At 35.7% G+C, this 27,275-nt stretch overlaps 1 protein-coding gene across 9 annotated transcripts in view; it reads left to right on the top strand.

The window, feature by feature from the left end:
• The first annotated feature begins 13,967 nt into the window (after positions 1 to 13,967).
• Positions 13,968 to 27,275, top strand: part of LOC103531290 (sodium channel protein type 2 subunit alpha-like) — a 42,105-nt gene continuing 28,797 nt past the window's right edge. For 3 of the 9 annotated variants that reach the window (XM_030454722.1, XM_030454720.1, XM_030454719.1), the window contains exons 1-12: positions 13,968 to 14,240; positions 15,555 to 15,673; positions 16,038 to 16,127; positions 16,911 to 17,039; positions 17,511 to 17,602; positions 18,556 to 18,792; positions 21,344 to 21,407; positions 22,614 to 22,755; positions 23,615 to 23,821; positions 24,647 to 24,937; positions 25,553 to 25,900; positions 26,898 to 27,030. In XM_030454722.1, the coding sequence (XP_030310582.1) occupies positions 13,968 to 14,240; positions 15,555 to 15,673; positions 16,038 to 16,127; positions 16,911 to 17,039; positions 17,511 to 17,602; positions 18,556 to 18,792; positions 21,344 to 21,407; positions 22,614 to 22,755; positions 23,615 to 23,821; positions 24,647 to 24,937; positions 25,553 to 25,900; positions 26,898 to 27,030 (2,125 nt within the window). Of the gene's footprint in view, positions 14,241 to 15,554; positions 15,674 to 16,037; positions 16,128 to 16,910; positions 17,040 to 17,510; positions 17,603 to 18,555; positions 18,808 to 21,343; positions 21,408 to 22,613; positions 22,756 to 23,614; positions 23,822 to 24,646; positions 24,938 to 25,552; positions 25,934 to 25,986; positions 25,992 to 26,897; positions 27,031 to 27,275 lie in introns of all 9 variants that reach the window. The other 6 variants (XM_030454717.1, XM_030454716.1, XM_030454723.1 and 3 more) reach the window with 5 other exon arrangements.

Below are 27,275 nucleotides of genomic sequence, written 5' to 3'. Positions count from 1 at the left end.
TTTTTTCCAATACATGTGAAAATTCAGTAATATACTGCAGGTGAACCTGACAAGTCATAATCATCATGACAGGTGACCCTTTTGAAGAACATCCTGATGCAATTTTCCATTTTCAGGATGTTTGCAGAAAGGAATTTTGTCTCCATATGACTATAACTTGATCAGTTTTACTGATCACCCCCAGCCTGTATCCATTTGCTGAGCAGCAGCTGAGCCTCACTAGGAAATTAGACAGGCACAAAAAGTAGACTCGGGTTACAGTAATGAGCCCATTAAATGAAGTATAGGGAGCCTGTCTGGCTGAGTGAAGAACTGAAAGAGGTCTGGCTGTTCTCCTTGCTTTGTGTCTCTTATGTTCTGCAGCCAGTTTTCATCATCTTTGCATTTAGCTGGGGGAGGAGGTAACTGGTTTTTTCCCCCCTACTTCTCTCTTGTATTCTGTTTGCAAAAAATAGTAAAAATCATATTCTTTTGCAACATTTGAGGGAGAAAATCTGATGCAAGTGTTGCTTGCAGTCTGTAAAACTCATGCCTAGCTGCACATTTACTTTTCAAGATACTTCTAATCGTATGTCCTCAGAGATCTCTTCCAATCCCTACCACTCTGTGATTCTATCTGTTTAGTTATGATCTCTGAACATTTTACTTCTCATTTACTACATGGAAAATCAAAGCACAACACAGTTACTGATTTTTAAAATCATCATTGGAAACGTCTAGTAAAATCCTATCATATTTATTATGTTATCCATATTATTATCCATAATAGCAAATAGACTTAAGGATTGCTTCAGAATTTTAGAAGTTTTAAGTTAATGGAGGAACATACCTCGCAATTTAATCAACATGTTCTTTGTTGATATGACCTAACAGAAAAAAATGTTTTGATCTTTCTGGTAGATAAAAACCAGCATCTGTTCAATTTGATTTTCAATTTCAATTTAAGAATATGAAAACATTTTTGTTTACTGTTTCGAACCTAGTGGAAAATAGGTTTAGGTTCTGCTGTATGTTATCTTATTAGGTGTTTTGAAGTTTTTTTTTTTCAGATTATTATTATTATTATTCAAGAGGACCTGTCTGTTTGTTCAGAGAGCTCATTTTATTTCAGTTCCTAATTCATTTTTGTTGCTCAGGAGGAAAGCTTTCAGCTGCAGTGTTTGGTAGCTGTGCTTGTTTTACATCATTTATTGGTGTTGCATTGCAGTGCTGACTTGTGTTAGTGATGGTCCAAAACTTAAGTAGAAAAAACAGAAAGGAGAATTTGATAACAGACCAGCAAAAACCTGCAGGAAGTATTCCAGAGTTCCATCTCATAGAACACAAGCCAGAAAGCTGGTCTGATGCAGATGGTGCTGAGCACTAATACAGAGCTGGTAAAATAATTCTGGGCTGGCATAAGGAGCGGATTGGTATATGGAGTGTGGAGAATTTATGAAGGCACCTTATGAGGTCCTAGAGAGACCCAGTGGGGGACGTGGAGAAGCAGCCAGGAAACTACCCCTTGAGCCTGCTGAGTAGATGATAGCCTACTGTAGATGATAAAATCACATGAATTTGTCACGGTTGGAAAAGACCTCTAAGATCACCACATCCAACTGTCAACATCTCTTCCCTCCCCTCCCCAGGAAAATAAATATCTATATCACCATACCTTCGAAAGCATGTCCTGAAGTGCCTTATCTACACAGTTGTTAAATACTTTATACTGAAATAATCATGTGTATCTGGTCTGTTGAACTGTAAGTCTAGAACAGTCATGATATCTCAGACTTGTAAGAGCCCTGTAAGTCACCATCACTTCCAGTGATGACTCCACCACCTCCCTGGCCAACCTGTTCTAGTGCCTATCTATTCTCTCAGTAAAGAGATGCTTTTCATATCTAGTAGATATTTCCCCTGGTGCAACTTCAGGCCATTTCTTCTGGTCCTGTCATTATTTACTTGAGAGATAAGGCCAACACCCGCCTTCCTACAGCCTCCTTTCAGGTAGTTGTAGTGAGTGATAAAGTCTCTCAGCATCCTCTTCTCCAAACTAAACATTCCCAATTCCCTTAGCTGCTCCTCACAGGACTGGTTCTCCAGACCCTTCAACAGCTTGGTTGCTCTTCTCTGAACTCACTCCAGCAGCTCAATGTCCTTCTCATCATGAGGGGCCCAGAACTGAACACAGTACTTGAGGTGCAATATCCTCAGTGCCTAGTACAAAGGCACCATCACTTCCCTTCTGCTGGCCACACTATTCCAGGATGCTGGTGGCATTCTTGGCCACCTGGGCACACAGCTGGCTCATACTCAGCTGGATGTGGACCAGCACCCCCAGGTCCTATTCTGTCTGGCAGGTTTCTAGCCTTTCCTCCCCAAGCCTGTAGAATTCCCTGGGGTTGTTGTGACCAAAGTACCGGACCTGGCACTTGGCTTTGTTAAGCCTCATATTATTGGCTTTGACCCACTGATCCAGCCTGTCCAGGGCCCTCTGCAGAATCTTCCTACCCTCGAGCAGATCAACATTCCCACCCAACTTGGTGTCATCCTCAAATTTGCTGAGGAAGCCCTCAATCCTCTCATCTAGATCACTGAACAAGACTGGGCTCAGAATTGAGTCCTGGGGCATATTGCTGGCTGTTGTCTGCCAGCTGGGTTTAATTCTGTTGACTACAACTCTCTGGGCTCAGCTATACATCCAGTTTTTAACGAAGAGCATGTCTGTCTACCATTAGTAACCAGTTTCTCTAGGAGAATGCTTTGGCAGATGGTGTCAAAGGCTTTAGTACTAAAGTCCAGGTAGACACCATCCACAGCCTTTCCCTCGTCCACTAGGTAGGTTACCTGGTTATAGAACAAGATCAGGATGGTCAAGCGAGACCTGCCTTTCCTGAACTTATGCTGGGTGGGCCTTATTCCCCGGCTGTCCTGCACTTGCCATGTGAGGACAGTCAAGATGAACCTTTCCGTAATTTTTCCAGGCACTGAGGTCAGGCTGACAGGCCTGTCGTTCCCCAATCCTCCTTCTGGCGCTTTTTGTAGATAGGTGTCACATTTGCAATCCTCCAGTCATACAGGACCTTTCTCATCAACCAAGACTGTTGATAAATGATGGAGACAGGCTTGGGGAGCTCCTCTGTGCCCACTCCCTCCATATTCATGGGTGGATTCCATCTGGCCCCATTGACTTGTGAGTCTCCAGATGCTGGAGCATGTTAACTGCTTCCTCCTGGATTATGAGGGCATTGTTCTGCTCTCTGTCCTTATCTTCCTGGGGGTGGCTGGACTGACTAATGAAGATGTAGGCAAAGGCAGCATTAAGCATCAGCCTCTTCCTCATTGTGCTCATAAGGTAACTAACTGCAGTTCTGTTTTGAGCTGGAATTTGGATTGACTTCCAAAGTTGCCTCCCAACCTTATTTCTCTCCCCCCCCCCCCAATTTCTTGTGATCTTATTTTACATAACAGATTACAAATATAATAGCAATATTTTTATTGGAAATTGATGGTATAGGTGCGAGTATGCGCAGTTGAAGTAAACTAAATCTGTTTCAGACATGGCGTACACGTTTCCTACGTGGAAAAAACAAATCCAGTGGTTTTTTCTGACTTTCATGAGTCATAATTCACGTAATCCTTGATGCATTAATGAAAGTTTCATTGATGTAAAAAGTGTTGGTACAGTCAATCAGAGGGATCCCAACATATTGACTTTAATCTGATAGAGATAATGTACTCAACATAACTTTATTGTAAGATTGATTTAAAAAATATTATTGGAATAATAGCAAAATTTTGAACCATGTAACAGTCTGAAGTCTAAAAACATTACAGCAAATGCTACACCTTCACGAGCTCAAATAACTCACTTAGATGTTTCTGCAGTGCCTGGGTGTCATGTGTAAACTTGGCTAATTTACATGAAGCATTTTAGTATATGTGACTTAACAGAGGGTTTTTAGATTCCAGGATTGTAAGTGCCAAACTAATGACAAATGCCATGTGCCTGGATGTGTGCAGTTTCTTGGCTATGCACAGTGCTTATGTACTTTGCAATATTAAGAGCTTGTAATTTATTTATAGTGGTATTAATAATTCATTAATACTAAATTATGAGGTCTGAACAAAATGTGGAGAAGTTCTGATTTGCTGCTGAGGTAGTCTCTGGATATTAAATGAACTTCAAGTGGATATATTTTAATGGATATGCAATGGATTAGTTTTGAAAATTATAGCACCTAACTATAAAAAAGTGAAAGAAAATCTCATGTTCTGTTGTTCTTCATAGCCCTAAATCCTTTAATATGCAGTGGGAAAAAAACCCAACAAACCTTAAAGGGAGGATTATCTATTTATTTTTATTACATAGAGAAATTAATCTGAAATTGGTAATGGCTTGTCTAATGTGTTTGATGTAACATTCTCACCAGACTGTAGTCAGACCAGAGTATCCTATGGATTAACTAGAAAGGCCCTTTTCTTTAAGCAGTGAATGCAGATGCTTGAGATAGGCTCCTTCAGTGCACTGCAGCGTATTTGCTGACATGGTGTCCAATATTACCTAACTCTTCCTCCTAAATTTAATTAATATTGAGGTCTTCTCTTTCAGGGGTCAATTATATAGTAGTTAAAGTAATTTAAAATTTCAGGTAGATCATACATTTGTTTAGAAAAATTCTAAATTTCTTGCTTGCTTGGATTATAAGGATATGAAATCGCAGCTGGTGGAGGCAAAAAATTCTGCATTTGTCTCTCTGAAAAAAAGCAGAATATGGGTAATTTAAAGCAGTACCCTGTTTCTCTTAAGTGGGAAGTCATAAAACTATAATAACAATTGTTCGGATGCAGAGATAATTAGAACTGTTACTTCAGATAACTGCTGCTGTTACTGCTGCTTCTTGCTAAGAGAGCAGAAAATTCTTACCTGTAGAAATGAAAACACATTTTTTTATGCAAGAAAAAATGTGTTTTCTTTTCATTAAAGCTATTTAAAATAATCCAGTAGCCATTGTTTATAGATACACTTTCCAGAATTAAAGCTCTGAATGAAGATACTTCATAACTTCTTTGATTTTTCTGGCTGATTGCCTTTGGTTGCAGTATAACACTGGCCTTCTCTGTGTGACTTTGTTAAAGGTGGTAATTAACTGTAAAGTTGACTGATGTCTAGAGATTTTTAACACTTATCTTTTCCCAGATAGTTTATGGGAAGAACCTCAACCTTATTCATTATTGTTTCAGTCTTATACAGTGTTTTCAGTCTATCACCTGTATTCACAGCCCTGATTTTGGGGAGATTTAACTGAAACCTACAATAATGTAGTGGTGGATAAAGGTCTGGGAGAGTAGCTGTGGTGTTTTTTTCCTTTTGTTTTCATTTTACAAAACAATGGTGGAAAAGATCTCCTCCAGTTTACATGCAAGCTTAAAGCTATCTTGGATATTGAACTCAAAATTAATATATTTAACACATGGAAGTATTGTGGCTGTGGTTTTGCAATGAGGCTTCTCACAATCCAGTGCAGATGTTAGGCCAAATGTTATGTATCTTGTCTCCCTGTCCGTTTTATTTATGGTGGAAGTCTGCATTTTATGGAGAGAAAAATGCTCCTGGTTTTCATTTAGCATATTGTTCATCAAGCATGTCATTTAATATGGTAAAATTATCTTGGTTTTATATGCTGCTATTATACAAATGCACTTCTTGTGTAAGTTATGTCTCATAAATTCAGAAAAAAAAATGTTCCTTATATTTTCCAAGTTCATAGTATCCAAGTGTTGTTTCTTTGTAATTGTTCACTCTTATAGCAAAGACTGTTTGGGGGACCTTAACCACTTTAAACATAATTGAGGTTTTTTTAAATCTTTGTATGTTAATGGATGCTGCAAGTGGCTTTGGATAAAATCAATTTAACATTGATCATGTAACATAATGCTGCATACACTTATGCCTATTCTTCTGCTGTGCAAGAAAGCAGAGTAGCTGAGCACCTTCCAATAAATAGTTGATTATGCAAGGAGGACCTGCGTAATCAGTTTTAGGTATTATGTAAAAAGCTTTGGCTCTCATAGGTATATGCAAAATCAGATAAGATTGCTTTACTTAAAAACTTGCACCATTTTATGGGTCTTAAGTTTGTTGTAACATACCAGTTGATAGATAAATGAATTTATGAACGTGAAAGAAACATTTTCCCAATTTGTAATAGTGCAGTTTCTGGCATTCTTTGTTTATGTGTGTGAATATTTAACTCTTAATCTGTGAAACAGAGTCCTGCCAAGGACTACACAGCTTTGTCAGGATACCATTTAAAAAAAAAAAAAATCTACCTCATTTTTATTTACTTCATTCTACTTCACCAAACAAGACAGATTCTTCCTAGAAAAATACTTTTTTCAAGCAAAAATATTTTTTTAGTTAATTTAAAGCATGTCATTGTCCAAGAATATATCAAGTGACCACTTGTACAGGTTTTAATGACATGACTCCAATCTGTAAGATTTTAATAAATGTCTGGATTTATGTAGTTAGAACATTTCAAAGCAAAAGTTGCCTGTTGTGATGATTCTTTTATTTGCAATTTAATTTCAAGGAACTTTCTTTTTCAGCTGGCATGCATTCAGTCAGGGTGAAATCTGAGCTAGAGAGCTTCTGAAAATTTAATCTAGAAGTACTGTAGTTCTTTCTTCTTTCAAGAAACTATTACTTCTTGGAATTACTGCAGCAAATCAGTAAGAAATCTGACTCTGGAAAGTAACTTGCAATGTTGAATGGAATTAATTTGCTGCTTCCCATTGTCAGGCAGGTTTTGAGCCATCTTCAGGAAAGCTGATCTCCATCACAAGTAATTGTTACTTTGGAAAACAAATGCCATCGCTCCAAATGTACTCTCCTTTCCTTCTTTCCCCCCCAGCTTTATATATTGTGCATGGCCTCATATGTTATAGAATATTCCATTGGCCAATGTGGACCCTTTGTTCTGGCTGTGCTCCCTGTCAGCTTCCTGTGCACTGCATACTAGGAAGGCATGGGGTCCTTGATTTCCTAGCAGTAATTAAAAATAGCAGTGTATTACCATGTTCTTCTCATACCAATCATCATTTTGAGGACAAAACATACTATCCCAGCTGAAATCAGGACAAACTTAAAGGATTTAAATGATACAACACCAAGTCCATACTGTTGCTGGATAAAATACATTTTGGTTCATAACTTACGGAATCTGGCAGTTAAATTCTAAACAGTTCATATAGCTAAAGCAGGTTCAGTTCTGTAGCTGAACGTAATTATTGGGTAGTAAGTTCTGTGTGAACAAAATTAATTTATACTGTATGATATCTGTCCTTCCTTCATAGTGTCTTTAAGCTAATGAATGTAAACAAACAACACTGTGCAACTACAAAGATTATTTGAAAATAAAGATAGTATTGTTTCATAGCTTAAATATCAAGGCAGCTACAGTATATTATGTGGTAGCCATGGAGATACATAATTTTTCTATTTAAGTATCAAAACAAGGAGCTAGATGCATGTTTATTTAAATCAATTAAAATAAATTTATAATTTAATTTAAATCAATTTAAAAGCTTTGACAGTTATCTGCGTCATGAATTTACACAGAAATATTGTGCAACCTTATAAAGGTCATAATGTAATTAATGTGACATCATCATTTTTGTGTCATAAAAGAGAGGTGGTTTGGAGCATAGGTCATCTAGCACACATTATCAGTGCTCTGCTGGCAACTACAGAAAGTCTTTTTTTCCATAAGATGGTTTAATGGCACATAAGTAGAATGGCAAATTGAAGGGAAATTATCTGGAGAACTGAGGAAAAAAATACCCCAACATATTGATAATGAAACCTTGCAAGACTGTGGAATAGGTCTGCTGTTTTAAATGCTGTTGTTCAAAGTGATATAAAAACAAGAAATGTATGAATAAGTTTCAGTGAAATATATAATTTTTTTTATTCACAGAAGAGGTTCACTGAGCTTTTATCACTAGATGGATATTTAAGAAATGAGAATTTTATATTGTAAATACATGAAACTGGGCATAACTAGTGGCTGACAGGGTATTGAAGTCAAGAATAGTCTTAGTGTAAGAGCAAAACTGGTATAAATTTGGTTTTGGATTGTAAAAGGAATTTACATTTGAGAAAGCTTTAAATTAGGATTATTACCCAGGAACTTGGCTACCTGACTTACTTGGACCTAACTAGAAGCAGGGTATTGAAATTCTGAGAAGCATTTCTGAGGTCAAAAAATGTCATAGCAATCACTCGTGTGTGAGAGAAATATCATACTTGCTAGAGTAAAAATAGATGCACGTCACATTTCTGACAATGTAGTTTTTCACTGTTTCCACTGCATTGCCAGCAATAATAAGCCATCACAGTTTTGTTGGCTCTGTCCCAGATTTTCTCTTTGATACCTCAGTTGATTGGATTGCTTGTTTGTGAGGACTGAGTTTCCCGGATCTCCATGTGATAAATGTTTTCTGACATAAAGGGAAGAGGCAGATCAGTTTTCCTAAGTGGCTGCAGATTCTAAAAAAAGATGTATATTAGATAAATTATCTTTTTTAAGATCAGCTGTAGCATCCTCTACCTTTTAAAAACATTTTATTTCCTGCAATATTAATATTTTTCAGCAATTTTCTGAGTATTACTGTAAAATTGTACATTTCAGATTACTGAATGACAAATAGCTTGTTTGGAATTACTTTGGAAGATACGGGTCACGTGAGGCGAGTTCCATATAAGAAGTTGAATCCCTAGAACTAAACAGAAATTCAGTCTGTCTTCCAGACTGTTTCAGCCTTTTTGTGAATAAGCTGTAGAGAAAGAAACAGTTTATAAATGAAGAACATGGCAAAAGACTGTTTTAAATGAGTTGTCTTGTTCTATTTCATTGCCTTAGTACCATGCCAAGAAGCATCAGGGGTAAAATGTACCATAGCTCTAATTTAGTGTCTCACACCAATTAATAATTCAGAAATGTTTTAGTTATTATTGATCTTCAGCATTTTAAGTGGAAAAATATTGTATATACTGTTAGCATCTATACAGGAAATCATCTGAGAGGCAAAGGAAGAATACTAGATTTATAATTGTTGATTAGAGCAGATGCTTTCTAGATTAACCCATTTTCCTAAGAACTTGCTGGATCTGTGTTACAGAATGCTTCTTGTTTTGCAGACAGTCACTGAATAGTAATATTGAAGTGAGACTTCATAATACTTAACTTCTTTAGTATGCCATAAACCTTATTCAAGTTATTCAAATTGTACTATGAAATGTACCATAGTACAGCAAAAATTGAAAATAACATTGTAAAAATTAATCATGTTATGGAGTATTGAACAATTAATATGAATATTGAGGAACAGATGTGTTGTTTCTAACTCTGAAAAATATGAATGTATTATATCTGTACAGGAAAAAAATTTCCTCATTTTGTTGCTGTATGATTTGGGTCTAAGCTTGACGAGTGTTTTTGTAAATGTTAAAGGTTTTTAAATTCCAATAGAAAATATTAAGCAATGTCATCATGATTTCCTTCTTTCGTACATGAATTCAAGCTCAAAACCTTAAGTCTAGTAGCACATTATTTTACAGGTAAATGTTTAACACAATTTGGTGGAGAATGTATTGGAAACACCATATCTTTACATGTCAAATGCAGAAAAGGGAATAGTAAGAGATGTACTTTTTCTAAAATGATATAAATTTCATCATGATGCTTTTCTTCATATATATATTAAAAATGTATTTATAAACATCATTTAAAATTTTCTTACACATTCAACCATATTCCATCAGAACGTATTAATGTTCACATTAGTATCGTCTTGTTATTGCCTTGTTCCTGGCCTCAGGAATTTCTTTTGTCCTGCTTGTCTCCATTCAGAGCTACATGCATAATATGTCCATATTGGATTAGAAGCCTGTTTCGAAATAGCTGAGAAAACAATTTTTTTCATGTTGTGTTTCAGTTTTCCTTGTTGATGTCTTTTTGAGTGTGTTTTGGTTTTTTGTGAGAAGGGGGTTAAGGCGGAGTATGCAGAAGCTTTCAGAAGGAACTCTGGGGCTTTCAGGAGGCAGGGGTAACAGTTTTAGTTTCTTCAGTGTTCACATTATTTCTTGTCTTTTGATTTGTTATTGCCTCTTAGTTCATGATACAGAAGTCATCAAGATTCCAGAAGAGTCATTGAACCAACCCATCTGTCTTCATAATTTTTTCTCTCCATTTCTTTCTTGGATAAACTGAGTTACATGAGGTAATGATGCAAATGGCATGTTTGCTCTACAGTGCTACAGATTTTATGTATTTGCAGTACTTTAGCAAGTCTGTTAAAGAAAATACTCACTGAACTTTTAACTCAAGATGTGTTTAATATGTGAGGGGTTTTTCCCAAGCGTGGATTGTGAATAGGATGCTGGGGTAAATCATTAGTAGAAAAGATTCCTGTTATCTATTGGAAAAGATCCTTTGTCTATTTTATGTAAATGCTGAGAGGTGTGGTACATTAGCTCATTGGCTAAAATGTCTCTAGAGAGGAATACTTGAGTTCATCTCAGCCCTTAGGATACCACTTAAGCCTTGCTGAATAAACCAGTGAATATGAACATGGAAGCTGAAAGATTGCTTATCATTCTGATAACATTTGGATCAACTCAGAAAAAGTACTATAAGGTCGTAGTGGTATTTGGCAAAATGAACAGTCATGAACATTTAGCTTTATGTGTTATAAACTTGTAAAGAGTAAATTTAGCCTAGATGCATAGGCGGACATAAATTAGTGACATTTTTCAAATGCATGTTTGAGTACAAGCAGCTTGTTCAGGCATAATATTAGTCATCTTTTGAGCCTACATTCATGATGCTAACTAGAAAACTATTTTGAAAGTTCTGTGAAGCCTTTCTCCAAGGAATTTGAACATCCTCTAAAAGACTAACCTAACGTTATGGTATATAATTGTATTATTCTCTGAAAATATCTCCCCTTTATTTTGTTGACATGTTTGTTTCTGTCTGTTTTGTTTTACAAGATCATAATCAAAATAAGCAGTAGCTTAAGTATTTACTAGACTGCAAAGAACACCCCTACTTGTTCTAAAGCTGGTGGATTGGTCTGTGGTAGATGTGCTGAAAAACCTGTATCGTGCTTAGCCCAAGAAGGGCAGCATGCCTGTAACAGGGCAACACCGTGTGTATAGCTCCTGTTTTATTTGGTTTTGAGGTAGCAGTTGTGTTCTGATGGCTGTAGGTCTCGCTCTCATCTGTTACAATATTTAACCAATTTAGATAATAACTGTGTCTAGACTGATTACATAGAGCTGTATATGTAGATAACTAGTTTGCGTCACTTGATAGAGAAAAGACAAACTATGTAAGTGCAGTCCTCAGGATCTATTATGACTCGTTTAGTATTCTTTAGTATACCATATAGGAATGCTTGGGTTTTTTAAATGGAAAAACTTCTGTTGAATGTAATACTTCTACCTTGGTGTAGGAAAAAGCCCCTGATAGTAAGAACTCCCCCTGACTTAAAAAAAAAAACCAAACAAAAAAATTAAATAGACAGGGCTGCTGGCACTAAGGAAATCCTTGTGAATTTTTAGCTTACAAATAAAGAAATAGATAATACCCCCTACATTTCTTTTATGAAAAACAGAGCTGTAAGCTAAAGAAAATTACTTAAGAGTACCACACAATACTTGCATTACTTACTTTAGCTCTTTAGGTAAAACTGAAATTTGTGGTAAAGGATCATGATTTCCATCCTTGTAAGACAGATCTCTCTTCCTTCTCACTGGTACATGTTCCCTGGCTGTTTAGATGTCATCCCTGGGTGTTTAGAGCCATAGATGTCATCCAGTTTCTCAAGGAAAAGTAACTTTTGAGACACTGGTTCCAGTCCAGGTGTGGCTCTGCAGATTGTCAGAGCTACTAGTGCTATGGATTTGAGAAGGATTCACCAGAGAAGGCTAAACAACAGTCAGACCTTTTGTTTGAGAATGGTGAATCACTTTAAGATGGCACAGATGAAATTATTAATAAATCAGGGAAGACATCTCATTCTTGAACTTTGTTCCAGAAAAAAAACAAACCACATTTCAGTGTTTTCCTGCAGTGCTTTGTGACTGACATGAAAAAGGGCTGATTTCTACAGCTATGTGTTAGGAAATTTCTCATCTCTTTACTTTCCTGTGCAAAGACCCCTTTTTTGTCTTTTAATGTGGTAAAGAGTATTTGCTAAAGACTGACAGATAGTTGTAGCTCAGCTGAAAAAGCAGGGATTTGGGGTCTGACTGTACCCTTGGCAGGCTAATTTTGAGGAGGACTTGGCTTGTGTCATGTTAGATCACATGCCCCTGAGAATTTAGTTGATGGTGAGAGACTGTTAAAAAATAGAAAATCCTTTCAACTCACATTAAGTTATCTAAAAGCTGGCATAGAAGAGGCAGATTTATGGGACCGATGGTGGTGTCATGTTAATTGAATTTGAAGTTGTTACACTGCGTGAAAATGTCAATTTTATTTCTTTCCCAGCACACCTTTACTATTGATTTCACCCCGTGGTCAGAGAAAGCATTGTCTTTAGCCAAATCTCAGCTTCAGGGTAGAAGAGGCTCCATCTGTAAGTTTTTCTGACAGAACCATATGGAGCAAATCATCTAAATCCGCTTCATATTTTTTCCTGTTGGGAATTAGGACTCGCAACACCATGAGCAGTGTTCATGCCAGTTGTGTGCTGGGTGTCGGTGGGACCTCCTGTTTTGGTGGGGAGGCTGCAGGAGGCCTGTGTGAAGAGAGCTGACCCATCACAGGGCATGACTGAGCCATGAGCTCTTTCTTGTGAGGCACAGGAGTGAGAGTGCAGCTGCCTGGGAGTCGGGCAGCAAAGGCTGCAGCTCTTGTCAACATCATCAAGCAGAAGGGGATTCCATTTTGTCTCTGTTCATAAAATTAGTTTATTCTGAAGATGCTGTGTCCGTGGGCATTAACTGTACTCTGACTGTAGAAAAGAGAAGCCTAGAAATCATCTATGAAAAACTTCTTGTTTGTAATTTAATACGTTTCTTATTTGTAGGTGTTTGGAAATAGACCTGGCCTCAGAGAAAGCACTGTGATTTGGGGGAGGGCATGCTGTGTTTTTCAGTCTTCATCCATCATAACCTAATTATGGAGCAGAGCACCAGAAAAAAAGACAATTAAAAATCAGGAAAGTGGAAGTCAGGAGACACAAAAAGGGAGAGACTAAGCTTCAGACCAGTTGCTTTCTGCATGTTGCATGATGCATCTTTAAATATACGTGTTTACATAGTACCTAACAGTGTGATACAAACATTGGTTTAGGAAGCATAGTATAAGCCAGCAGGTGGAGCAGTGTTGCCATCAAAAATGAAAAGATCAAGAGAAGTTGCACATGGTTTTCTATCTGCTTTTATAATGGAAGTTGCAAGGTTTTTTAAGGCACTGTCCTGTCCCAGCTTGATGTATAAATCTGTGTTAGAACTTGTAGCTGTTGGCTGCAATGCATAGCTCTGTTAACATGTTTCTTTCTTTTTCATAAGTTGTTTTTTAATGTAAAGTTTAGCTGAGAGGAAAGAAGAATGTTTTTCCTTTTTTTATTGTTGCAGGGCTTGTAGTAAACTGAGTTGACAAGGTAAATACTAATTTCGTTGTTGATTTTTTTTTCCCCCGCTCATTTTTTTCTTCACTTCAAAACATGTATCTGTTTTCTGTTTAAGGAAGCTAAGGTAGCTAGTTTTGTATTAAGTTAATTCAAGTATTTCATGCTTATAGTACTTCAGAATTAGAAAAGATGTGGATAATGAATTTGACAAAAGCTTCTATGTGGGGATTTCTGTTGCTGTTGTCCTCTAGTTTATGTGGGTTTTTTTTTTTCTGTTTTTCTCCTAGGATCTTGCACAGGAGCCTAAAATAATTTAAAACTTGCAGAATGAAAAGATGGCACATGCAATGCTGGTACCTCCAGGAGCTGACAGCTTCTACTATTTCACCAAAGAATCTCTTGCAGCTATTGAAAAACGTATTGCTGATGAAGCATCTCATTGTGAGAAAAGTGAGCATAAAGATGATTGTGATCACGAAGAAAATCGCCCAAAGCCAAATAATGACTTGGAGGCAGGAAAGACACTGCCTTTTATTTATGGTGATATCCCTCCAGGAATGGTGTCAGAGCCCCTGGAGGACCTGGATCCATATTATATCAATAAAAAAGTAAGTGTTTTATATTTAGAGTGTAATAAGAACACTAATTTCAACTATTTCCTGTTGAGCTGATAAATGCTTTGGTGTGGAGGTAGTCAGGAGGCCTAGTTGAAAGTATTATGCAGTATGTGATACCATATTAAATATTTTGAATAGACTATAAATATATGAATGTAATTCTGCTTAAGTTGCTTTTTTGTTTGGGTTTTTTGTTGGTATTTTGGTTTATTTATTTTTAAAAAGAGCTTTTAATGGTTTCCATGTGATAATATTTTTAGTTACTGGATCTTGCATTAGCAGACCTTTATTCTCTTCAAATCTGATTAAATGCTGAAGCTTTTGAAAACTTCCTCTGTGGGTGGCTACTCTCTTCCTGGGGTTTCTGAGCAACATAGACAGTACCTGAGATCTAGTTCAGTGGGGCAGTCTTTTGACAAAGGGCTTGTTCAGTCATCTGCCAAAATGATCAGCTGTCAAACATTCCTTGAAATCTCACACAAATACTTGTTTTATAAAAAGTTAAATTTTATGTCCTGTTTAGCTAGGGAGGAACATAAGTAAAAAAATTTTTAAAAGTTATCACATATTGCCAGCTTCATGGCTTATGGTTTCTGTGGGCTGGTAAGAGCTTTTGTCACTTACAGATGTGAGTTCATAGCACTACAGTTTGCTTCAGGATCATTGAAACTGTTCAGAGTCTTATGGGGAGGATTTGATTTTTCTGCCCAAGTGTGTTTTTCCTGATGATTTGAATAAACAGGATGATTTTAATACCAGTTCCTCCCTGCATTGCCCCATGAGAAACAAGAAAATAGTATGCTGGTAGGACAATTTGAGGTTTTACTCCCTCAATACAAAGCAAGGAGGTTCTTAAAACCACTGCATCATTCCTCTTAGAATCAATTTACATCTGCACAGTTGTAAAATTTTCACAGATTTTTTTTTTTTTTTTTTACGTAAATGCTGTGTAGATGTGGTGCTTATGGGTATGGTGTAGTTGTGGACTTAGCAGTGCAAGATGAATGGTTGGATGATGATCTTAAAGGTCTTTTCAAACTGGAACTATGATGATAGAAAAATACTGAAATGCAGATTTTGTTTGAGAGCACAGAGACAAAGTTGTATGATGTTCAGTTTTTGGTGCTTGTGTGAAAATTTAGTATTTAATATTTGCTTGTATATTTCTACCAAAAATAAATTTGGTTACTTATATCTGTGTAAGTGTAGCCTCTATTTTAATGTCAAGGTTGCTAACATGTATCATAACAATTTCCTATTTCCTATCCTTCCCCTCTTGTGTTTTGTTTTTTTTTTTTTTGAAAGACATTTATAGTATTGAATAAAGGGAAGACTATCTTCAGGTTCAGTGCCACACCTGCCTTGTACCTTTTATCTCCTTTCAATATTATTAGAAGAATAGCTATTAAGATTTTGGTTCACTCATATCCTTTTCAAATGGTTTTTTAAAAATTATTACCCGTCTTCTCTAATATTTAATAACACTGCATTTTTTGGTTTAAATGTTCCTGCCATTAGTTCTTTCTCTCAAAATTAAGCAGGGCAAAGATTTGTCACTTTAACTCTCTGATTAAATTTAGAAGGGATGCAAAGCTTGGAAACGTAGATTATATCTAGTGATGTAGCTATCATTATTTCAAAGCATCTTGGCATTATTTATGACATTGCTAGTGATAATAAATTGGTTTGTGTTGTATACATTGTAAGTAATCTATAGCCTGGTCAATTCCTCATGTTTTGTTGTGATGCAAAATTCAGCATTGAAAAAATTCCTTAACTAGAGTCAACATTGTTCAGCATACTCATTATGCTCACTATTTTGACCAACTGTGTATTTATGACATGGAGTAACCTTCCAGACTGGATAAAGAATGTAGAGTAAGTATATTTAGCTAATAATTCTTTAGGTAGCTTAAAAACTGAAAAGCTGAATTAAAAACTAGGCCATATAGATGTTTCATGTAATACTATATTCTTCTCTTTCTAGCCTGGCATTAGGTCCTAGCTGCACTTAAAAGCATTAATACTTGAGAATGCTTGTAAAAGTAATGGTTTTATGCATTCAACCTCTTGAGTTTTTTTTTAATTTTGTTTTTATTAAAAAAACCTAAACAAAACAAAAATCCATTAAGAGAACAGCCATTCAACCTGAAACTACTGCTTTTCAATGTGGAGGTTGCCTTCTGTAGCCCCTGTGAAGCACCTTCAGTAGGACAAATGGGACAATGGGGGACCAAACCCTGTTTAGAGAAAACACCTATGTTTAGGCTTATTGTTTGACATTCTCAGGTCTGCCTGGTCAGCAACCAAATAACTTCAGTAAACACTGTGTTTCACTTACCATTGGATTTTATCTCTGACATGGCAGCAATACTGAAATTTTTATTTGAGAAAAAATAGTTTCTTCATTTTAGGAATAATTAGTTTTAGAATTTGTGCTGAAATGTTGAAATCTTATGTGCTGGAAACAGCAGAAGTGTGTTTCAAATAAAGAAATAAATAAAGTGAATTATCTTCCAGAAGAATGGTAGGAATAGTTCACGTGAGTTTGTAACAGCTATTACAGTGCATGTATTAATTGCTGGGTTTGAGTAACTTTCCTTCATGGCTCAGATGTTGCGTCACTGAACAACAGTCTTTTGGTTGGATATTTTCCTATAGGTATACTTTTACTGGAATTTATACTTTTGAATTTCTGGTAAAAGTCCTTGCAAGAGGTTTCTGTATAAATGATTTTACTTGCCTTCGTGACCCTTGGAACTGGCTAGATTTTGTTGTAATCTCCTTTGCGTAAGTACACACACATACATATATATATATTTTCTTTTTTTTAAAGTCAAATGTAAGTTTGAACTTTTTAGAACCTGTAATAAATTATTTAGATTATCTTAGTTTATTTTGAATGAATTGGAGTTGAATTGTGTTTCAGGGTTTTGCATTTTTATATTTTACACTACTGTAGCACACAACAATGAACTATCACACAGTGCAAAAGAGAAGTGACAACTGAATGAACAATTTAAAATAGTGCTTAAAGAATAAAATGAAAAAAAATTAATTTTTAATTGGCATTCAGTGGAAACAATTAAGGGTGTGTTTCCTAGGGAAATCTTAATTGAGAGGGGAAAATATAGATTCAAGTCTTTCAGTTGGAGTTGTCCTTCAAAAAAAAAAATTGCTTGGATTACAGGTCCAGGTAAGTAATTACAATTACAATTACAATCTACCTTAAATCTGAATAACTGTGATTTAATCCTACAGGTATATAACAGAATTTGTAAACCTAGGCAATGTTTCAGCTCTTCGAACTTTCAGAGTATTGAGAGCTTTGAAAACTATTTCTGTAATTCCAGGTAAGAAGTAGCTGTGTGAAATGGTAGGCACTCTACATCACCTCTGTTTAATTTTGTGTGTGCTGTCATTGTGTTTGTGTGTGGGATCCTTTACTACAGATATGTGACAGAGTTTGTGGACCTGGGCAATGTCTCAGCATTGAGAACATTCAGAGTTCTCTGAGCTTTGAAAACAATATCAGTCATTCCAGGTGAGAGCTAGGTTAAACACTGAGGCTGACTGCAGTTCCACAGAAGCTGAATTAATATATTTAAAAGAAGCATCCAGGTTTTAGTCTTAACTTCAGTGTGATTTCCTTTTATAATTCTTTAAAACTCTAAGCCTCAGAGTTTAATACACTCTTGCATGAGAAATCAAATTTTACATATTCATCAAAGACATTAGGGATTGAAAATTTCAGTCTGTTGTTAGTTGAATCCCTAACAAAGCAGTAAGATGGTAAAGAAATGCATGGGAATCGCATGATGCATTTATTACCTTAAGATGCCAATCTTCACCAAACCCAACCTCCAGTTGAACAGGATACAATAGAATGCAATCATTCAAATTTTTATTACACTGCAGTTGTATTCTGGTTTTCTTTGCTGTTACAGAACCAATATATTGTATATTGGAATACAACAGTGGCTAAGGTTTGGAGCAAGAGGCATCAAGAAGATAATACCTTGAAAAATTTTCTTTACATGTAGTTTATATGTACAGAGAGCATGAATAAAAAGTTACTACTTCATTTGAATAGCAGGTGCTTTGGAATGTTATCCGTTCCTTCCCATTCATACTTTTAAATTAATTTGTCAGTGAGACTTATTGGTACTTTTTCTTTTGGAATATATTTGAGGACCAGTTTTGTGAAGCTGTGCATGGTATTTCATAGTGTGTTGGTGTAGTTCACTTAGCAGTTTAACTTAGGTCAATATTTAATATTATAACAAAAATATGCCTCTCTTTGCAGGTTTGAAGACCATTGTTGGAGCCCTAATTCAATCTGTGAAGAAGCTCTCAGATGTAATGATTTTGACTGTGTTTTGTCTGAGTGTATTTGCACTAATAGGGCTGCAGCTCTTCATGGGCAATTTGAAGAATAAATGCTTGTTCTGGCCATCAGAAAATTCAACAGCTTTTGAAAAATACCTAGCTTCGTACTTTAATGGTACAGTGTTTGATTGGACAGCATACACTGAGAATGAAAGTAAGAAATACTGCTGTAACTTGCTGAATTTTTTTTATATAAACACACACACGTGCACAATTACTGTTTGGTGCTGTAGACAAAAGATAAAAATTAAATGGGATGGCAAAGAGTAGGGGGTTTTATGTATTGCATCCCAACCTCATGGTGGCATGATTACTTTTTTCCATTGACTGCATTTAGAGAGATTTATTTGTAGGTTTCAGTTGGTTTTAGAATCACAAAATCATACAGGTTGGACAGGATCTCCTCAGCTGCAGGTCTAGTTAGAGCAGACTGCTCAGTGTCATATCCAGTCAAGTTTTTAATACTTCCAAGGATTTCCTGTGCAATCTATCATTTTAGGTAGTTTATTTGCCTAAGAACAGATGTGGAAATGGAGTAGTGATAGTGCTGTTCATCAGCTTTGTGGACAGTTTTGGCTTGTAGATTATATGCTATAAAATGCTTGTGATTTGTCTCTTCAGATACAGTGTATAGATTCTCTAGTTCCATTTCTTGCTAAGTAGTAGTCTTAAAACTGAAAGAACTAAAATCTTCAAGAATGTCTATTGCTACAATTATTGACATTTCTGGGAGTCCCTACAGAGAGCTGATGCAGGCAAGGCAGTTCCATGTAGTTGTGCTTGTATTCCTCCTTTCTCATATAACCTGTTCGTAATCATTCATATGTCTCAGTTGCATTATAATTTCACTGGGTCCTCCTAGTATTTCTTTCAGCCCATGGTATGCTGGTCAGCTGTGGCTGGGTGTGGTGCTCCCTAGTGGCTTTTGCTAACAGTAATGCATTTTCATTTATTAAGGAATAAGGCCAGATTCACGTCTTGAAAAGATATACACAAATCTTGGATCTACATGTCAAAGTATTGGCACCTGGCATTTAGATCAGTATCTGAACTCCAAATTTGGAGTTTTGGCGAGCTCTAAAGTTGTTATGAAGTACTAGGATTGTAACTTTTCCGTTGTATAAGTATTGTTCTTGAATGGTAGAATTTTGGCATGGCTACATTTAAGTGTTTGGTTTAGAAACCTCCTATGTTGCTGTAATGTTCACCCCATGGGCTGTTTCTGACTAATGAAGTACCAGAGTAGTATTATATCCTGTGAAAACCAGTGCCATTTGTCAGCTTGCTAGGTCTGTTGAGGATATTGATTGAGAATAACAGCATATTAGTTTAGTTGGGATAAGAGTTTTTCCAAATCTGCCTCTTTTCCAGATCTCAGTGTCTGGCCATCCTCATGGTGAAAGTATTCTTCTTCTCATGGGTCAGAACCTCTCTCTTTTTTTAATCATACCCAATATTTGTCATTCTGCTGCCACAGACTAGTAAGAAACTGGTTTTTCATCCTTGGCAACCTCCTGTAGTTGCTGGGTGCTTTCCACCAACTCTTTTCCCAATCCTTCCTTTTGCCAGGCTGAACAAGGTCAGGTGCCTCAGCCCCTCTTTAAAGGGCAAATGCTCCAGCCCCCTTACCATCTTGGTGACCTTCTGCTGAACTGGGAGGCCAAACCCATGGACACAGCATTCTAGGTAGAGTCTAATTTGCTCTGAGCTGAGGAGGACAGTCCTTCCCCTCTCTCTGCCAGCTGTGCCTCTCTCCATGCAGCCCAGGAGGCAGATATCCATCCCTTGGCTGTCAGGCACACTGCTGGCTCACCTTCACCCTCTGCCAAGACCCCCAGGGATTTTTCTGCAGAGCTGCTCCCCAGCTGGTCAGCTCTCAGCCCGTGTCATTGCAAAGGGCTTACCCTTTCCATGTACAAAACTCTGCATTAATTTCTGCTGAATTTTCTGTGTCTTCTGTCATTTAATTCCCAAAGCCTGCCTCAGACCCTCCCAAAGCCTTATATCAGCTTTTCCCCCAATTTATCATCCTTCCATCCTTCCATCTGAATTCCTTTTTTTTTTTTTTTTTTTTTTTTTTGGCAGTGGTTAATCACTAAGAACAAAATAAATTCCTTTATTTGTGTAAGCTATTGCTTTATAATGAAAGCTGTGAATTTGTTTATTGTAAAGCAGCTGTTGTAACATCACTGGAACATCCTTCTTCCTTTTAAATGCTGCCTTCATATTTTCAGTCACAGGATATGCTGGTTAATGTTGCTCTGACTTGGAAACTGTGAGACAGCCATTGTTCATAGCTCCATTTTAAAGAAGATAGCCTTTACTTGTTTTGTTACAATCTGCCTACTGGATAAGAGGAGTTCTAAGCTTTGTGATTCCTTTTTCTTAGTTTTTGAACATGAGATTTTGACAGGATTCATTGTTTGCTGTAACACAATTTATGTCATTCTAATAATTGTTCTAGAATTTTATTTTTAGACTGTTTCTGTTTCTTTTTCTTTAATATTCCAGCTTTACTTACCAGTATTGATGTCCCAGTATTGGAACCTATTATTGGGAGAATATGAATGAGATATTCAAGCTGAACTTTAAATTATGATAACATAGGTTCATCCTCACAAAGAAAAGCAAAACAAAAAACCAACAAAAACCAACATCAAACACCTTCCATTTATAATCATGTCTCTTTCTATTTTTTTTCTTAGGTAATTACTATCGCCTAGAAGGAGACAAGGATTATCTACTTTGTGGCAATAGCACAGATGCAGGGTAAGGTACACTGAATATTACATAATACTTCATAGTAAGTAAACATCTGAACAGGTAAAATTGTTAAATGAGAAAATACTTTGTTTTAAATGTATTTTAAATACTCATTTGTAGCTAGAAAATTCCATTTCAGCAGTAAATACTGCATTAGCAGTGACTTAGGAGCATACTTTATCACGGGTTTCATTTTGTTTATCGTCTTTAAAACAGGCACAGGGCACTGGGAATTTGGACTAGTTTTTGGGAAGACATATTCAGAATTCTTCTGTCTGTGAACTGCATGCTTGGCAGTGTCTTGCTCTCTTAGAGACAGCTCTTTGTAACAACATCGTTTAATCCCTCATTTTAAGGATATATCAGACTTACCCTTGAGTTTCAGTGATTGTGTCTTCAAAAACAGATACACTTAAATCTCTTTAAATCTTTTTTTTTTTTAATAAATATTTTGTGTTTTTATGTAAGTAACTGTAAGATAATTTTATATGCGTAATTGTGCATTTTATATCCATGCACATATTTCAAAATCTGTGTAGTGTCTTTCTACGAAGGTCAGAGGCAAGAACTTCTGCCCTTCAAAAATGGGACAGTATCTGAAAGAATTCTGCTGCCTATAGCTGATACCAAGATTGCATCATGTACTATCAAAACTGCTATGAGCAGTTTCAGGAGATAAAATTATGGCTATGATGGTTATTTGCTATTGAGGAATTGATAGAATTTGTTCATTTGACTTTAATAATTAAAAAAACTGAAGAAACCAAGAAATCTCTTATGCCAGCCCTGCTGATAGACAAAATTGAGCATAAAATATATATGCTGACTCTGTTTTTTGGCATGGATGTATTCACATTATGGAATCTGTGTTAGGTAAATGTACTTTTTCCTGTGAAGAGGTATAGCAAAAAGTTTTAATGAGATGATTTGGTGTATAATGGTAACAAAAAAGTTAAGAAGAAAGATTTTAATTTGCTTTTTTATTCTTTTTTTTGTTTTTAAGAACACTCTTTAAATTTACTCACTATTTTTTAAAATTTCTTAAGCTACAAGTAGTAACTCCCTGCGCAGATAAGAATTAGAGCCTTCATTAAAAGCTCAATGTACAGTAATTTTAAAAAAACTTTAGTTTTACATTATTATTCTTTATGCACTGCTTTACTTTTTTTTTTATTCCTTTCCCCATTTTCTAAATTTTTTTTTCCTTCCTAGTAAATGTCCAGAAGAGTTTATCTGTCTGAAAGCTGGTAGAAACCCTGATTATGGATATACTAGCTTTGACACGTTCAGTTGGGCTTTTTTGTCACTCTTTCGACTGATGACACAAGACTCTTGGGAAAATCTTTATCGGATGGTGAGTATACAGTAAAAATTTTGTTTGGTGTCATAATGGCCCCAAATCAAACTTGGAAAGGCTATTCATATGTTTATACATACATGCCACTGTTGTTTTTAGAAACTGAAAATTAACTATGGAAGATGGAAGGAAGAAAATTCAGTTGCATAATTAAGCAGATATGGGCACTTAATAAAGAATCTCATGTGATTTCTGAAGAGGCTTGTGAGGGTTTTTTATTATGTTGGGGTTTTTTTGTTAAAGGTTTGGGTTTTTTTCCTGTGTATATTTCATTTTGTGCTTCATTATAAGATCTTATTTTCCAAACTTTAATATTGAGTTTGAATTGTAAAAATACTTTGAGACGGCAAAATATGAATCTTAATTTCTATATTTTGAATCCTATTTTTGATAACTAAGAATGCATGTCTAGATAAATTATATTTTTACTATAGTTTTCCATTAATTGTTGTGTGAAAATCTGTTAATTGTAATAAATATTACATTTTAATTATTTAATCATTATGCCATTTTTTAATTATTTGGGTTAATTCAAGGACAAGGCATGTTAATGCATAGTAAATATCCTAAGCTTCCAACCTGTGATGTGTGAATTACGTTAGTATCTCTGATCCCATATCCTTTTCAATATTACTATGTTAAGAGGTTTGTCTAAAAGCAACATGATCCTGAAATATTTCCTTCATATATATGAAAGCTCCCTTTATTTTGCTTTGTTATTCAGAAGCCTTGTTTGAGCTTACTGCAGAAGGAAGAACAACTCAGTAATAGTTTTGCACTTTGCAAATTCTGTAAATGCTTGTGAACTGCAGAACTGATGCATGTCTTCACCCAATGGGTCTTTTCTTTTCTATAGACACTGCGAGCTGTTGGCAAAACATACATGATTTTTTTTGTTCTGGTAATTTTTTTGGGTTCCTTCTATTTGATTAATTTGATTTTGGCTGTGGTCGCCATGGCATATGAAGAACAAAATCAAGCAAATTTAGTTGAAGCAGAACAGAAGGAGGCAGACTTGCAGCAGATGCTTGAACAGCTGAGGAAGCAGCAAGAAGAAGCTCAGGTATTTTCAAATAAGTGTTTGAGCTTTAGTAAATTACTTTGTGTGCTATTTGTTCAAAACAAAACCAGTAATTAAATTACGTATTTATAATACCCTGTTGCCTGATTGTTTCACATACCTCACAGGTACTTTAGGCTGCTATGTGTGGCTTTTTATTGCTTTTTAAATGCGTAATGTGTAAAGTGTTAATGAACTTAACCAAATAAAAAGTAATCTCAAATCAGAATAATAGTCTTTAAATAAGTATTTCTTATATAAATAAGTATTTCTTGTAGCCTGTAATGATGATTTTTCAAATTTGCAGCTTAGAAATAATTGTGATATTTGTGAAATACTTATGGAGCCTTGATTAGAGTTTAAAATACTTTTATCCATAATTTTCTGACTAACTTTTTCTACTAATTTTTTCTACTAGTGCTGTCACTAGTGAGTCAAAGACTGAAAGTAGTACCCCAAAGTTATTTTACAAGAGCAATTGACAGAAGCCATCACTTACAGAAACAGTTACATTTAATTTACTAAATTAATGCAGACTTAAGTCTCTTTTGGTTGCATTTGCATTCACTGTAACTAATGAATTTATTCAACTATTTTCTAATGAATGCTGTACACAATGCACATCACAGAGTCCGTGATGTAGATGCAAAGCAGAACTCTGAATGACAACTTCATACCTGCCCATGTGTTTTCAGTCATATTACAGAATTCCATTTGAATTTTGTCACACATCTGTAATTTAATAGAAATCCTAGGGACAATGACTATAGCTTTATTTTAAAAATGATGTGATTTGTAAAGCATCATATTCAACAATTGCTGTGGCAGGCAATAGCATCAGCTGCAGCGGAGATGACTGAGTACAGCGGTGAAAGTGGGATTATTGGACCCTCAGATAGTTCATCAGAAGCTTCCAAACTTAGCTCAAAAAGTGCCAAAGAAAGGAGAAATAGAAGGAAGAAAAGAAGACAGAGGGAGCTCTCTGGCGAAGAGGATGACATGAAGGATGAAAAGCTTCCAAAATCTGAATCAGATGGCAGTATCAGAAGAAAAAGTTTCCGGTTTTCTTTTGATGGTAACAGGCTTGCTTATGGGAAGCCTTTCACATCACCCCACCAGGTACGCTGAATAATGCAGCTGTCATTATTGGGGGATTGTGAGATAACTGTTATATCCAGCAAAATTCCCTGCAATATAAAAAGGAAAAATGTTGCAGTATTTAAATACTGACTTTCTCCAAGTATTATTTTCTAAAATGTAGCTAAACAGTTGTTACGATCTCTCTGATTTTACTGTGTAGGATCTGGTGCATCTTAACATGCATAGCAGTATTGTATGTGCCTAGTTAAGTTGAATTAGAAATCCCTTTTTAATTCATAAAAGGAAAATCTAAGTATAGTGTATCAGTGTAGAAGACTGAGGGTATTGATATCTTCTAGCAGAAAGCATGATCTCTGAGGATCATTAGAATTTCTAGAAGTCCTGATTTTTCTTTTTAAAACAGAGGTGGAAAAAATATAATACTCCAGTAATACTTTTAGATATACTGTAAATTTACCCATTGAGGTGATTCTCATCTGTAGTGCATTTGTCTGAAATTTACCTAAGACAGTGTATTAAAAATAACATTGACAGATTCCTGGGCAATAAAAAAATATTTTTTTTTTAATACATAGACATGCTTTTTGTGTATTCGAAATCTTTAGCCATTCTTTTTGTTTGTTTCCTTTGCAGTCTTTATTGAGTGTTCGTGGCTCCCTGTTTTCTCCCAGACGTAGCAGCAGAACAAGTCTTTTCAGTTTTAGAGAACATGGAAGAGAGATAGGGTCTGAAAATGACTTTGCTGATGATGAGCACAGCACGTTTGAGGATAACGGGAGCAGAAGAGGTTCTCTTTTTTTGCCACGCAGACACGGTGAACGGCGCAGTAGTAACATCAGTCAGGCCAGCAGATCATCAAGAAGGCTGACAGTGTTTCCAGTGAATGGGAAGATGCACAGCACTGTGGATTGCAACGGAGTGGTTTCCTTAGTGGATGGACCACCAGGTCTATTGTCACCTACTGGGCAGCTCCTACCAGAGGTGATAATAGATAAAGCAACAACTGATGACAATGTAAGGAAGATTCAAATTACTCCAGGTTTCCTGACCTTTCTGCATTGCACCAGGCAATGTTTTAATGGAATGAAATGCTTTGAAAATTGTTGAGGAGCTATGAATGCTTTTGCACATTTTTCTGAAATGAAGTGGGTTTTCAGTGATTCACTCAAAAGTGAGAGGCTGAAGCCTGAGAATGAAAGAGAACAAAGAAGCACATTTTTATATACCTGCAGAGCAAGGCTGTGCATGCGCCTGTGTGGTGATTCAAATTAGTAATGTACAAGTGCTAAATCTATTTTAGAAACCAAAATGGGGTGCTCAGCTTTCTAGACATTCTTCATATTATGTCATTTTGATTTTCTTTTTCTTTATGATTTTAGCCTCCCTTTAAAAGTATTCCTAATTCTATACCAATAATCATCTGGTTCTGTTTTTATACCGTGTGGTGTGCAAATGTAATGTAGCCTTTAAGATTATGTTGACATTTTAGAAGCTCTGAAAGCTTTTTTTTCTCCTTGATCTCAGAGGTGATCTGAGTTTCTCACTGCCTAGAATCAAGGTACAATTAAAAAAAAACAGCAAAGTTCATGCAAATTAATCCATTTCTCCCTCTGATCACTTTTGCCTTTTCCCTCAGTCTGCTTAGGAATGAACCAAAAGGATTGATCGCATGCTTTTCCTAGAAACCTTAGTTTATTGAAATAATAGTTATAGTGAAACTGAATTATTGAATTTCAATAGTATATGTGTAGTATAATATATATAGAAATAATAGAATAGTGTATATAGTATTCAGAAGTATAAAATGATAACAGCTATTTAAAAAAATACATAGGCCTATGTTATATGTATAATGGAAAAAAAGTTTTAGATTAACCACTTAAATACAAAGCTGTATATATTATGCATTCACTGAAACTCTTTCTTATACCCGTTTTTCAGTATTTCTAAAGTTGAATGTAATTTTTGTCCTTTATAGAGCACTACTACAGACATAGAAACAAAAAGGAGGCGTGCAAGTTCATATCAAATACCAATGGAGTTGCTGGAGGATCCCAATTTAAAGCAACGAGCCATGAGTATAGCTGGCATTATCACAAATACAATGGAAGGTGTGTTATAACTGCAGATATTAGAACTTTTTCTTTTTTACTTTTGTTACAGAAAATTAAAGACTAAGCCTCAGTTAATAAGAACAGCTGTAGCAGGATTACTTGGAACAGTGAAAATACTACAAATGACATACTTGAAAAATCTTGAGTAGTTTACAAAATTACATTCATAATGAAGTGAAATAATAAATTTAAATAATTGGACTACAGAGTTGGGAGTTTCACTGTGAAAAATATCCTTAAAT

Source organism: Calypte anna, chromosome 7, assembly GCF_003957555.1.
Source record: "Calypte anna isolate BGI_N300 chromosome 7, bCalAnn1_v1.p, whole genome shotgun sequence".
Lineage (NCBI taxonomy): Eukaryota > Metazoa > Chordata > Aves > Apodiformes > Trochilidae > Calypte > Calypte anna.
This window is presented reverse-complemented; position numbering and strand designations above follow the sequence as displayed.